Genomic DNA, 14,215 nt, shown 5'->3' with positions numbered 1-14,215 from the left:
ATCCGGCCCCCGAGCCTTAGTTTGCCTACCCATGGGTAAGATGCACCCAGACTCTGGGTTTCTGGCTTTGAGAAGCTCAGTCTGTCCTCATTCATACCATTCCTTCATCCTGATTCTATTTCTGTGTTGACTTTGTTTTCCTCCATTGCATCCCCATACAGAGTCCCAGGGAGACCTGAAAAGCACTCCTCTTTTTCTTTCCTTTGCCCTAGGTAGAAAACTACCGCTGTCCGATACCTCCCTGCAATACCTTTAGCAGACCAATGTGGAGGAAATACCTTTTATGCCACATCAGCTTTTTTGACAAAACTGCTTAGAACAAATCCCACACTGAGCCTGGTGTTGTCTGAAATAGTTGCATAAGGAACATCTGTTCCAATGGCAACCTTTGCCACAGAGTTGCTGGGAAAGGATGTTCTGCCTACAACCATTTTGCAAAACATCTGGCTCAGTGTTGGACTTGGTGGCATCGTTCGAATCTCTGATGTGGCATATGAGAACCTTCCTCCGTACTGGTGGCTCTTTGTCTCCTAAAAAGGAATGGGGATTACAGTCCCACTCTCCTTGACTATTGGCCCCACTGTCTGGAGTTGGGACCCCAACTATCTGGAAGGCCAGTTTCCTCACCCCGTCCTCAAATGTATAAAATCTTCTGCTCTTCTGGCAAAGCAGGAATGGGAGAGAAGCAGAGAGGAAAGCAGGTCAGAGCAGGTGCTGCCATCAATTTAGATAAAGGCAAAGGAGACCATTTTGAGCCCTCAAGCTGTTATTGCTTTATTCATCCATCAAGCTCGTTCTGTTAAAAGCACCCTTCTGAAAATCAAAGGGTTTTAAATGAATGATGCAGAGTTTGTTTGAAGAAATAGAGATGCATAATTTTGTGGGAATTATTTTGGTGGCAGGGAGGCTGGATGCTTGGCCCAGTTTCCCCCACCCCCCACCCCCAATATCAAAGAAGGCTTATGATTCAGAGATGCTCTTGCTGCTCCTTTGGCCCTCACTGTTCCGTCTTGCCCTTGCTCCTGTACTTGGTAAAGTGAAAAGTTTTACATGCTGGGCCAGGCACCCTCAAAGTTGCTTTTTAAACAAGGGAGTTTCGTAAAAGCAGGTTTACTTTACCATGGCTTTTATGCTGATCTATTTTTTGTTTGTTTTGTTTTAGCTGATTTTATTTGATTCTGTGATGTGTGCTATATATTATCTGTAAGCTGTCTCAAATTAATTTTGGAAAGGTGGGGTATACATTTATCAGATAACGTAATAAAAGGATCAGGCTACAATGCTCCTGAGTGGACCCTTATTTTCTTAGCGGTTCTTTTGTTATGATCTATGATCAGAATTCTTTATTCAGTCCAATCTGTTCTGATTTCCTGTCTCGGGACATTTCCCTGCAGAGCTGGTGGCCTTGCTGTGGATGGTCCGAAAGGAATCTGCAGCCTACTAGTTCACTTTTTAAAAAGCATCAATATTGTTGGACACCTCCGTATTTTAGATCAGTTTTGTAACCCCGAGGTGTTTGGCTGGGTGCACATGGCTTATTACTCCCCATTATGTTTTCCTCTAACCTGTGTAGTATTGTCTGTGCAGCATAGCCCTGGATCCTCTTTACCCCTCTCGCTGCTCTTGGGAGACGTTTGGGTACGCCACCAGCACTAACATGACCCGTATCTCTGATGAGCTCACGCCTCTCCAGTTGTCTGGCCAGCTAAACAGCCTATCGTGCTCCCTGACTATTTATCCGGAAGAAACCATTGGGCTCATCAGACTTATAGAACAGGTAAGCCCCCTTTCTTTTGTGCTGGTAGTAACACAGTTGTGACAATCTCCATCATTTAAATACGATGGTAACATTTTAGCATCTGTTTGGGCTTCCAGACTTAATAAAATAACTGTTCCATCCTTATTTTTCTTCTTGATGCAGAGAAGCTATTTGGCAGGACAGAACGTTCCAGCCTGTTTTCTTTCCTTTTAAAAAGAAATCCTAATTGAAGCTTTCAGTTTTGATCCATATTTTTAAAAGTGGATCTGTTTACCGCACTCATCCTTGACAATCTATTTACTCATACCTTGCATACTATCCATTTTATATATGCTTTCTTTTAGGCCCGGCATGCAACTTATGGTATTCGCAAATGCTTCCTTTTCCTCCTCCAGTGTCAGCTGACTCTGGTCATAATCCAGGTGAGTTATTCTGAATGGCATCAGGAAGCAGAAAGGACTGATTGTCTTGCAAGTCATCTAAGAGGAGGAGAGACCCAAAGGAAGTTGCTTAAGTTGGATATTTGCTAGCAGTATTCACTATCCTTGTGTCATGGAAGGCTGCCCTGATTCTAGCTGAGGTCCAAAGCCTACAATGGAGCATCTTGTAATCGTAAATATTTGGTCCCCAAATTCTTCATTTGGAATAGTATATGCGTGGACGGCAAAGTGTACTAGCTTTTCTAATTTTGTTCTGGTTTTCAAAATAAAGGTTTTTTGAGAGTGTTTTTTCTCCAAGTACTTAGCAGAGGCTAGCCACACACAGTTCTTCACCTCCCAAAACAGAACTTCCTATCACGTCTTCGGCTACAAGGCCTGGAAGAGTTAAGTTAAAATAAGCAGAATGTTTCATTTTTTTTAAAAAAATGAAAAGCAGTACAGTGCTGCTGTGCAGTGGAATCCTGTGCACCACATTCTGTGTGTAGCAGCAACTGCTGGCTCCTTAATTGGTTGATTTTTGCCTTTATATACTTCCTTGTTGCCATGGCACCCAAGGTGGTGTACTAAAACGAACAAATATGCAAAATTGTTGAACAAATTAGTTCTTTCACGGTCCCTTCGGGATCCAATGGCATGAGCTCCCTGCTCTGGGCTCCCTCTCCTTCTTAGTCGCCATCTTGTTTTTACAAGATGGGTGTGATGACTTGCTGGTGGGTGCCCTTCGGTCTTCTGATCCTTCCGCTGATGGTGCCTTTTGCTGTCTTTTGCTTAGTTCCTTTCTTGCCTGGGGCAGCTGCCCCCCATTCTCAGTACCACCGATATCCTGTGGCTTTCCTGCTTCTGCTACCCGTTGCTAAGGTGAGTAAGGTTTCTCGCTGTGATTCACAAGCATGCTCTACTTTGGGGATGCTCGCAGGAGCTCCACTTCTTTCCTAAGATAAAATGTGGCCACATGGGGGGCGGGCACCTGGTTTTCATGTTCTGGCCACCACGTTGGAGACCATGTGGAGTCCATAATGGCTATATGGAGCAGCCTTCATGGTGTGGAGAGTTGGCTATGCTAGCGCTGTTCGTCTCTGCTAGTGCTGGCCTGTAGATTCTCTCCCTGCAAAAAAGATGTGCTGAGTTGCTTTTATCCATTGTGGCCCACAGATAATGTTGTAATTCAGCTCCCATTGGCCCAGCCAGCATGCCCAATGTTCAGGAATATTGGGAGTTAACAGAAGTTTCCAGAGGGCCACAGGTTTCCCCTATCCCAGCTGCAAGGCTGCTGTTCTTTTCACCAGTTGAGCAGGAACTGTGTTGGCCTCTGACTTCTGCTGTCTTTTGGGTATGGAGGCAATAAAGAAGCGAGCAAGGGGAGGCCTGTTGTGTGACCTGGTTAACTGTGAACTGGCTTAAAGTGACTTGACAGTACAGGAAGGAACTGTGTGAAAAGGGCCTCCCCATTAGCTGGCAACAACAACAACAACAAATTTATTTATTTATACCCTGCGCATCTGGCTGGGTTTCCCCAGCCATTCTGGGCGGCTCCCAAATGAGTATTAAAAACACAATACAGCATTAAACACCATACAGCATTATGGGGGTTTCATGTGTTTAGTCTCGGCAGGTTCCATTGTGGTTCTGCTCTGATACCTAGGCTAATTCTAGTTTTGTTTCCTCTTACAAGTGTGTCCCTCCTGGGCAAGCCTCCTCACAGTTCCATCATGTCCATGGCAACTGGGAAGAACCTGACCTCCATTCCTAAAAAGGTAAGAAAAGGTTACGATTGAATAGGCATTCACTAGGGTCCGCGTGTGGCAACGTCGGAAGGTGTGAAAGTAATGTTCTTACCAGCTGCTGACACATGACACCCCAGTGATTGCAATGTCACAGATCTTGCTAGCATTAGTTTAGCTAAATGTTTAGCATGCTGGAGTCTGGCCTCTACATCAGGGGCCTTCCTGCTCCTCAAGGCAAGAGAGTTGGCTCAGTCTCCTGCTGGCGAATTCTCGCTTCAGTTGCTGTTAGAGGGAACTGGGGCTAACAGCATAGGGAGAGCCATGCTGGATCCGGCCAAAGGCTCGCCCTGTCCAGCATCTTGGCAAACAGATGACTTTGGGAAGCCCACAAGCAGGATCTGAGCTCAACAGAGCACTCTGCCCCCTGTGATGCCCAGTCCATTGGAATTCAGACACATGCTGCTTCCTCCAACAGCAGTTCTGCTGTGAGAGAACAGGTCCTGATTTTCAATCTCCCTCGCACACTCACACTCTTACTTGCTGCTGAAGTAAGAACAAACCTATCTGGTTCAAGGCAGAGCCTATGTCTCATGCCTGGGCAAGAGCTTCCTTCCTTACATCTCCTGAGGTTGGTTATCCCTGCTGCTTTACCGAGAGAAGGTGGGTTTCAAAGGAATGTGCCTTTGAGAGAAGTGGGCCAGTAGGTGGGAGAAGGGGAGCATAATATGGAGCATACAGGTTCTTCATTGGTTTAAGGTTTCTGTTGTGCACCATAGGCTGAAACAAGATGTTATGGGGTGGGGGAACATTTAGTTCCTACTGAACCAAGTCAGGGAGTCCCTTTTAGAATGATCCGTCCCTGGAGATTGTTCAGAATGGTTTTCTGACGGCTCTGGACAAATTCTCTTCCAGCACTATTTTTGGTTGTCTTGATATACTGGTTGATCTATGAAACTTGGGAGATGACCAGCTTGATTGATGCCTACCATTCTCAAGCATCTCCTCCCATCTAGTAGAGACTATCTTGGCTCTGCCTGGCTCTGCCCATCCCCTTAATTGTTAGCAGGATGTGTGTGTGCCTGCGAGGCATGCTTGTGTGGCTGTTGTATATTTGTGTGTGTATGGTATGCAGGTGGCACTGTGGGTTAAACCACAGAGCCTAGGACTTGCTGATCAGAAGGTTGGCGGTTCAAATCCCCGCGACGGGGTGAGCTCCCATTGCTCGGTCCCAGCTCCTGCCAACCTAGCAGTTCGAAAGCACATCAAAGTGCAAGTAGATAAATAGGTACCGCTCCGGCAGGAAGGCAAACGGCGTTTCCGTGCGCTGCTCTGGTTCACCAGAAGCAGCTTAGTCATGCTGGCCACAGGACCCGCAGCTGTACGCCGGCTCCCTCGGCCAGTAAAGTGAGATGAGCGCCGCAACCCCAGAGGCGGTCACAACTGGACCTAATGGTTAGGGGTCCCTTTACCTTTACCTTATGGTGCCCATCAAGGTTTCCAAATGTGCCCACTGGTCCCAAAAGGTCAGCATCTCTGATGATTCTTCCTGGCTCTCTCAGTAGCAGGAGTCCCTTGCAGGGAGAGGGCCAGGCCAGGGTATCATCCTTTGGTGCCTCCACTTGTTCCTGGGAGGTTGTTAATAATAATAATAATAATAATAATAATAATAATAATAATAATTACAATTACAATTACAATTACAGTATTATTATTTATTATTTCTACCCCAACCATCTGGCTTCCCCAGCCACTTTGGGCGGCTTTCAACAGAACATTAAAAACAAAATAAAACTTCAAACATTAAAAACTTCTCTAAACAGGGCACCAGTGGGTGGTGCATGACTTTTTCTGCCCCTGAGTTGATGGGTTTATTTTTAATGATGATGATGATTCATCTCCAGACTTCCTCTTTCTCTTGTCATATACCAGTACTCCTCATTTGGTTATATTTATAATGCAACAGTCCCTGTGATCCTGCAAAACGGTAGAAGTTCCTTCGGAGGGAGGTGTGGGTTGAAGAGTTGGGCCAACAGCAGCCACACACCCCAGTGACCATCTAGTTTGGGCCTGAGGAACAGCCCTGGAGGAGTCTTGCTGGGGGGTGCTCACGCGATCCTCTTCCGGAAGACTGCAGCTGGTCAGCCTGTGGCTTGGGCAGGAGCCGGGGCACCCAAGGCCCGGCCTCCCATTCTTGTAAGTCACTCCGGCCTTCCCGACAATGTCTTGCAGACCCAGCAGTACTTCCTGTTCTGCTTCCTGCTGAAATTCAGCCTCACCATCTGCACCTGCTTGGTTTGCTTTGGCTACATGCTGCAGGATTACTGTGCGAACTTCAACTCCTCTGCCTTCAATGTGAATGTCACGGGCTGCTCCTCCATCATGCTGCACAGGTTAGCGGGTGCTCGGGGTCCAGCTCTCACTGACGTTCCGAAATGCAGTGGTGTCCACCCAGAGGAGGTGTGTGTTGGGATGGTTTTAGCACAGCTTCTTTTAAGGTTTCGTTTGTGGGTGGCACAGTTTGGATTATGTAGACTATGTTGTTTATAGAATCATAAAGTTGGAAGGGGACCCCCAAGGACCATCTAGTCCAACCCCCTGCAATGCAGGGATCTCAACTAAAGCATCCCTGACAGATTGTTGTTTCTAGTAGCTTTTCCAAAGATGGGTCTAGAAGAGTGTAAAGTCATGGAATACAGGCTTGTGCTACGTTGCCCCTACTCTCAGGTTTCCCTACGCTGATAAGGACTAGAAACTTAGTTTCTTAAAAAAAACCTAAGGCTATGTTTTACACACACACACACACACACACACACACACACACACACAATTTAAGAAAGGCCACAAAGAAATTAAACAAAGCAATATAAAGTAGTTAAAACAGCAAAACCGAAAAGAAAACAGCAATGGAAGTATTAAGAAGTCTTAAAACATCAACTCTGTGTTTTATTAATCGCTCCATAAATCACCACCTCAAGGTGATTTAAAAACAGTTTAAAATGCAAAAGCAACAAATACAGCTGGGAAAAGCCTATGTGGTGGGGGAACAATTCAGTGGTAACAATTCAACAACGATTTAAGATAATTCCAGGTACCTTTTGAAAGGCCACTTTTGGCTTGGGAATCCAGTGGAAGAGGTTGCATTGTGTGACTAACAAGAGCCCTCAGGATCTTAGGACTAGCTCACGAGTCCCTCTGAAATCCAGTCTCTTCAAATGGGGTTCATTGATGCCTTGAACCGTGATCCACCTCATGTGATGCCCCTGTGCTTGCTTTTTCAGTAGTGCAGAAAGCTCCCCCGACTGGTTTGGAAAATTTTCCAGCATCCTTCTCCTGGCCCAGAAGTTCACTGCTGGGATGATTGTCTTACATACTGGTAAGAGATTTCCATTCCTCCTTGCTTGCTGTACTGAAGGGGGGTGGAGGGGCTTGCAGCTTGCCATGGCATGCATGCAGCAGGGATCGGGAGCTTTATCAATGTCTCGGCTGAAGGCAGATGTAAAACCAAACATCTTGAGTCTCTGGCCAGTTTGATCAGTTAGCTTAGTCTTCCCCAACCCTTGGCTGTTTAACTGCATAAAAACAGGCAGGGCGATTTCAGAAGGGGTGCTAGATAATTGTGTGGAGAGGGTGTGGAGTCAGGGGCTGCCAGTCATTGGTGGACTATCCTGGGTTTTGGAAACATCGCTGGGCTTCTTCTTTTCTTTTTGCTGAAAGCCCAGCAAGGTTACCTTGTGATTGGCTTTCTTGGATGATGAGCTTCAAAAACCACCACACTCTCAGGGATTTGTGCCCTCTGTATCTGTGGCAAGTCCACACATTATAAAAAACCAACCTGTTGGTATTTCTTCACAGTGTTTATCTCTGTCACCCACGTCCATCGTACCAAACCACTGTGGAAGAAAAGCCCCTTCACTAACTTCTGGTGGACTCTGACAGTTGTCATTGTGTGAGTATCCTTTTCTGATTCATCTAAGTGACTCTCTTTTCCCCCTGTCTTTATCTCAAATTATTCCATCTTCTGCTGTCCATTCTTCTCTTGAAGCATCACTCTTTTTTTCTTCTTCTGTGTGCATTTCTGCAGTGCTATGTCTTTCTGGCTCTTGACATCAAATTCTTCCTTCCCATAGCCTCGGATATCATCACGTCCCTCTCTCTGGCTTGGCTGTTATGCCATGAGGCTGTCATCACCCCACTCCAAACTTCTAAAATTTTCATCCAGGAAAAGCGACCTCTTTTGGAGATGCTGCCCACTTGGGTATGCCTGTCCCCTTGATGCTGTGTTTTCTGTGGAGGCTGTTCACTACCTTAGGAGATCCTTTCCCCATTGGCAGGTTGTACTCTGGTTGCTGGTGGAAGAGGATGCAGAGTGGAGGAGAGAGCCCTGGGACAGAAGGCTGGACGTGCCCCTTCTATGTTTTTCCAAGTCTTGCTTTGTTTTTAATGGCAGGCTGCTGGGCCAAGTCATCCAGACCCTCCTGGACCTGAAGCTCTGGGTGAACCTCGAGTCTCCAGTGACCTACAAAATGGATGACATTCCCATGGCCTCCTGGCTGTTGGGTTTGCTCTCTCTTATCCTTGTTGTGATCATCAATGAGACTGTCAAACTCCATGAAATCAGGTAAGGGAGCCTTGCCATTCGGTCTTGCTTAAAGGTAAAGGTAAAGGGACCCCTGACCATTAGGTCCAGTCGTGGCTGACTGGGGTTACGGCGCTCATCTCGCTTTACTGGCCGAGGGAGCTGGTGTACAGCTTCCGGGTCATGTGGCCAGCATGACTAAGCCGCTTCTGGCAAACCAGAGCAGCGCGCAGAAACGCTGTTTACCTTCCCGCTGGAGCGGTACCTATTTATCTACTTGAACTTTGACGTGCTTTCGAACTGCTAGGTTGGCAGGAGCAGGGACCGAGCAATGGGAGCTCACCCTGTCATGGGGATTCAAACTGCCTACCTTCTGATCGGCAAGTCCTAGGCTCTGTGGTTTAACCCACAGCACCACCCGCGAGTCCTAAGGTCTTGCTTAGCACTCTCCATAAGAAGCTCCCAAAGTTCTCCTTAACATGATCTTGATATCCTTGCAACAACTTTGTAAGGCTGGCCTGCCAGCCAAAATTATCTCCATGTTACAGATGGAGCATAGTGGGCTGGAGAGAGGGAGGGAGAGGCATGGCTAAGGCCAGCTAGCAAGTTCATGGCAAAGGTTAGATATGAACCAGAACTGCCCAGCTGACAATTATCTCAAGTGCCCTATGCTGTACCAGCCGTTGAGTGCTTTTAGGCCATGCTGGACGTGAAGTTGATGTGAGAACCACTCCTGCTCCCCAAGAAGGAATGATACACAAGAGAACCCCATACTTGCATCTCCTCCTCCAAGGCGCTATCTATGACCACATCACACCTGCAGGGTAATAACAGGCCAGTGAAAGATGAATGCAGCCATGTTGCTTGCTGTGTGAGTGGGTCATGTTGAAGCATCTCTTAGTTACATCCTCTAGGTTGGAAGACTGCCACTGTGGACAAGGCAGACCTTGCTGGGTCAAATCACAAGGTCACCCTAGCCCAGCAATGCCATTTTCAACACAGTGAACCAAGTGACTCTGCAAACCCACAATCGAGGTGTAGGGTGACAACGCTCTATGGGTTTGCTACCCCCAAAGGCCCTGATGAAACCCCTTCACCTTCAGGGCCCCTCTGCCAATGGGAGCCGAGCAAGTCATAGATGACATCCTTTTCCGCAGCTGAGTTAACTGTTCCTGTGCAGTGCAGCAAACTTCCTGGTATCTAAATTAGGGTTCCTGGAAGGATAAAATCGCTACCTGATATCACTCTGACCCGTTCCCTTGAGATGCTGTTGTCTTGGCAACAAGGAAATACGCATTGAACTGCCTGTTTTTCTGGCTGCCTCCCAAAATGGTTTTGGGCCACTATAAAATGTCAGTAGCTGGGTCAAGCAAGGGTGGGATACTCACAGTAGCCATCCCCTCTGGTTTGTCTTTAGCATTTGCCCATGGGAGATTCCCTCTGATCACAGAGGCGCTGTTCTTAACCGTTGTAGGCAATGGCTGCATGCTACCCCACTGCTCTCCTTGGACGCATGAGAGTCTTTTAATTAGCAGGATATTTATTTGAGGGGGAGGAGAGAGAGAGAGAGAGAGCTGTTTTACAGCTGTCATCACATCGGCACCCAAACTGGGTAAAAAAAGCATTCTGCAACCTGACTTACCTGATTAAAATCTTACAAAGAAAGAAGCAGGTTGGTTCATTTTGTAGATCTCTTGTTTCCCATGCTGTGTTGCAAATGAGGCTGGCAGCTAGAAGAAACATTTTAAGGCATTTTTTAAATGAAGGTGGGAAGGAGAGAACAGGCCTAAGTTTCTTATTCTGCAGCCATAAGTGTCTCCTCCCCCCATAAATGCTTTGGCTGCAGCCCCATTGAGATTGAACCCCTTTGAAATTGGTGGGATCTACTCCTAAGTTAAAAGTATGTGTAGTTGCATTGCAGGGGGTTGAACTAGATGACCCTTGTGGTCCCAACTCTAACATTCTTTGATTCCATGATTCATTCATTCATTCATTCTCTCTCTCTCTCTCTCTCTCTCTCTCTCTCTCTTCCCAGGGTTCGAGTACGTTACCAGAAGAGGCAGAAGCTGCAGTTTGAAACCAAGCTGGGCATGAATTCCCCATTTTAATCCCCACAAGTAGGACGTGCCCTGGAAGGCCTGGGGGCTGCATGTTCCCTTCTCACACAACCTTGCCACCTTGCTGAGAGAGGAAAGGAAAAAAGCACTCAGCCTCATGTGTGAATCCCTCTGGTCAGTGTGGATCAGAAGAGGCCAACCCCTAAGAGCAGGGAGAGCTACATCCTGAGCGCTGGTGAAGATTCAGTGCCTGGCATGAAAGCGTTGGTGGGACATGGACTGCTGCTATTCCTTCTTTAAAATTTATTTTTACACCTCCTTCCCTTGGAGCTCCTTGGGATCCAGCAGATTGACACCTTGGATCGAAGAGCAAGGAATTCTCATTTGACACTCCCCCCCCCCCCCGCTGTTCATAATTTGACTAGGTTATTTCTCTTTGTCCTTCTTGGCCCACCCTTGACCTCCCTGTCAATCTCATCTGTTCATTTGTTGCGATGCTGTTTGCCCCAGGGCATTCTGGGTATAAGCGCTGCACCCACCCAGGAGGGAATAGGAGCAGCTGGCCTGCTAGCTGGCCCTGCAGAAGTACCCCCCCCCACACACCCCAGCTGCAGTCCCTGTGACCCACAGAACAGCCCTTCGCCTGGAGGCTGCCCTCTTGGGGAAGATGAAGCAGAGGGGCAGGATGCCAGGGAGGTTTGCTGCTATGAGTACAAAGGCAGCCCTTCTCCAGTTAAATACCTCTGGGATGTAAAGTATGTAATAACAGAGTTAATAGGACAGACCCTTCGCCACCATCATGAGAGCATCCTTTTAGGGATGGGATATTGTGGATATACCTAAACCCTGGCCACGTTCCATAAGGAGGCTGTCTTTTAGTGCTTAATACTGAAAGGGCTGGGTTTGTGTGTTTTTCTTGTACACCCACTCACTGTTTGATAAACCTTGTGAGTGACCGAGGTCTGAGAGCTCATGTGGTTTTCTGTGCTTGTACGGGCATGGAAGACAAAGGCATGTGGGCCAGATCTGAGTCTGGATTGATGGATTGCTTGATCTTTCACTTTTTCTTCATTGAAAGAGTGCTGCGTCTACAAACCCCCTCTTGGCTGCTTTGAATGGAGGATGGCAGATGAGGCTGGGCATAGTTCCTCTCTCATATCCATGGGCTAGACTTGGGATCTTGGTTGCATTTTGTGCTTGACCCACTGTTTTAAGTTGGAGACATATGGCATACTATCCCATGGTCTGTTTCCCTAAATATAGGGAATTAAGTCTGGGTGGATTCACCATGCAGTGCTGGGAATCTGCATCGTCCTCAATCCACCCTCTCTCTTGCCTGCCAATTTTAGCCGTGGTGGATAAACTCAGGCTGTTGCTTTTGGCGGGAAGAAATCAGAACTACCTCTGTTGGCCAACCTCTGCTCTATTTATGGACAACACCAGGGACAGCTGCCTTCTCTGCAAGACCAATCACTTAGATAACAGGGCATGTGTTGTTTGGGAGTAGGTATTTTGGGCTACTGTGGACGGGCTGTTGAGTATTCAGGGCTCCATGGAGGATCTGCTCTACCTGGAAGGGTTTTGGCCAAGGCAGTCCAATTAACCTCGTCCTAGAGTTGTTTAAAAGCACTGACCCACCCTAGCATGGTAGTTAGAAAACTTGCCAAGCCTTCTTAAGGAAACAAGGGCAAATTAACCTTTTGGCGGGAGGGATACTTTTATCCTTCCACAGCAGACAAAACGACATTTTACTTTGTTAGATTACAAAAGAAAAAAATCATAAGTTTAGGCCTGGCTGGAGGTAGTGGTGATGGAAGGAGAAAAGTGATACCTGGAGGATTTTAAGAAGCATGTAGTACAGCCTTCCCCAACCTGGTGCCCTCCAGATGTTTTGTGTGACAACTCCCATTAGCTGCAGACAATTTGGCCATGCTGGCTTGGGCTGGTAGAAGACACATTCCAAAACAGCTGGAGGGCATCAAACTGGAAAAGGTCGGTGTGGTTAAGGTCAGAGGATGTTCCTTTAAGCCCCCCTGCACATGGCAAAGTTCTCAAAAGCTGTTGCATGCATGCTGACTCCAGCTGGCTGTGACTGGGAAATCGGCCAATATCCTATGTTTATATTTTAAAAAGAGACTATTGTTTAGAAACTGTTAAAAACACGTTCTCCCTCCCATTTTCATCATTGCTGTTCCCACGTAGCTCAAGGTTTGCTGCCTTCTCACTTGGTGTGATGGTGTATTGTACTGCTCCCCAAGGGCAAAGAGCTTTGGGGAATGGGCTGCGTTTCACCTTGGTACTAACCAGCAACAGTCCTCTCCTAGTGTCAGAATTGGCACTGGCTTCAGTGGGTCAGGATTTGCACCCCTAGCTTGAGGCCAGCGGTGCTTGGCATGTGCCAGTTTTGGGTCTCTGGTCCCAGGCTAAGTTGTGGGTGGTTTGTGCAGATTTTGTATTTGGAAACTGGACTGATTTGCTTTGGGTGAGGGACACGGGTAGCTGCTGCCTTCGTCCTCCCCTCGTTCTGAACCAATTGGGAGTCTTCGATGCCTAAAAGCTGTTTGCCGCAATATTTTTTCCTTAAGTGATTTTAAAGCTTTACACCTGATAAACTGTCTCGGGCAGTTTCCCTGCTAGACAAGGCACTTTCTGTAGACTTTTGTCTGTGGTGGTTGATCACGCTGAAAAAGATTCCCCTCCCTGCACTTCATGCACTCTTTCCCCTCCTCAATTGTACTCCACTGGAGTCAGATAATGAGCCTTTTCAATGGCTTTCTCTTGAAAGTCCATGTTGCCTTGCTGCCTCCCCCTCACCCCCGGCCACCCCCCTCTTCCAGCCAAGGCTTCAGAAAGGTGTGAGGCGTATGGCTTTAGGAAGGAGTTTCACCCATCCAACTGTTTTTAAATGGTGTATATTTTATATTTAAACTTTTCTGGGGATGTATGTAAAAAAATAATAATAGATTTGTATGAAAACTTGTAAATTGTACAAAAAGGAACAAAGAGCACCTGATATGAATGGCAATAAATGATTGTCTTTGATACAGTAAATTTCTGAGAGGATTGGCATTTGTGCTTTGTAATGTATGCTATCTCAGGAATCCTTATAACAGTCTTGTAAAGTAGACCAGAATTCATACAGATTGATGGGCAGGGGGCAGCTTGTCTAAGACCACCTATTGACTTCATCACTGTGGTGAGATTTGAATCAGATACTACTTGGCTTATCTCTTCCACACTGGCTGTAATCCTATGCAAACTTAGCTGGGAGTAACTCCTATTGAACTCAGTGGGGCCTACTTCTGGGCAGACATGTATAGGTTTGCGCTGCCAACTGCTAAGCTATGCTATCTCTATCTCCATGATTTTGTGACTGTGCTGGAAAATATCAGCCAACTGGTTTGAGTTCGTGTGACATCTTTGTTCTTTGGTAAAATCAGTCCAAGCCCCCAGCGTTTTCTTGATCAAATACTGCTTCCTCCTTCTAGCTGACAAGAAGTTACATGCTGAGATGGAGAGATAGACGAGGCAAAATGGGCTCGAGCAATCAATATGCTTTGCTAATGGAAGTGATGGAGGTTCTATTACTGTGGCTAATATTACTTATGTTTTTGCCAGCCGCAGACATTGGTCTGGTTCGCACATTAAACCATAGCTAA

General features: G+C 46.8%; 1 protein-coding gene across 13 annotated transcripts in view; it reads left to right on the top strand.

Annotated features, from left to right (window-relative positions):
• TMEM94 (transmembrane protein 94) overlaps positions 1-13,607 on the top strand; it is a 69,573-nt gene extending 55,966 nt beyond the window's left edge. For 8 of the 13 annotated variants that reach the window (XM_083598065.1, XM_083598069.1, XM_083598060.1 and 5 more), the window contains 9 exons: positions 1,588-1,777; positions 2,104-2,181; positions 2,972-3,057; positions 3,872-3,953; positions 6,153-6,313; positions 7,202-7,296; positions 7,776-7,869; positions 8,371-8,541; positions 10,535-13,607. In XM_083598065.1, coding sequence (XP_083454191.1) covers positions 1,588-1,777; positions 2,104-2,181; positions 2,972-3,057; positions 3,872-3,953; positions 6,153-6,313; positions 7,202-7,296; positions 7,776-7,869; positions 8,371-8,541; positions 10,535-10,607 — 1,030 coding nt within the window. In that variant the 3' untranslated portion in view covers positions 10,608-13,607. The remainder of the gene's footprint in view (positions 1-1,587; positions 1,778-2,103; positions 2,182-2,971; positions 3,058-3,871; positions 3,954-6,152; positions 6,314-7,201; positions 7,297-7,775; positions 7,870-8,370; positions 8,542-10,534) is intronic. The other 5 variants (XM_083598067.1, XM_083598066.1, XM_083598062.1 and 2 more) reach the window with 1 other exon arrangement.
• The last annotated feature ends 608 nt before the right edge of the window (positions 13,608-14,215 follow it).

The sequence above is a fragment of the Podarcis filfolensis genome (genome assembly GCF_964270895.1).
Source record: "Podarcis filfolensis genome assembly, chromosome: 2".
Lineage (NCBI taxonomy): Eukaryota > Metazoa > Chordata > Lepidosauria > Squamata > Lacertidae > Podarcis > Podarcis filfolensis.
The sequence above is the reverse complement of the archived record's forward strand: the minus strand, read 5'-3'. Positions and strand labels throughout refer to the sequence as shown.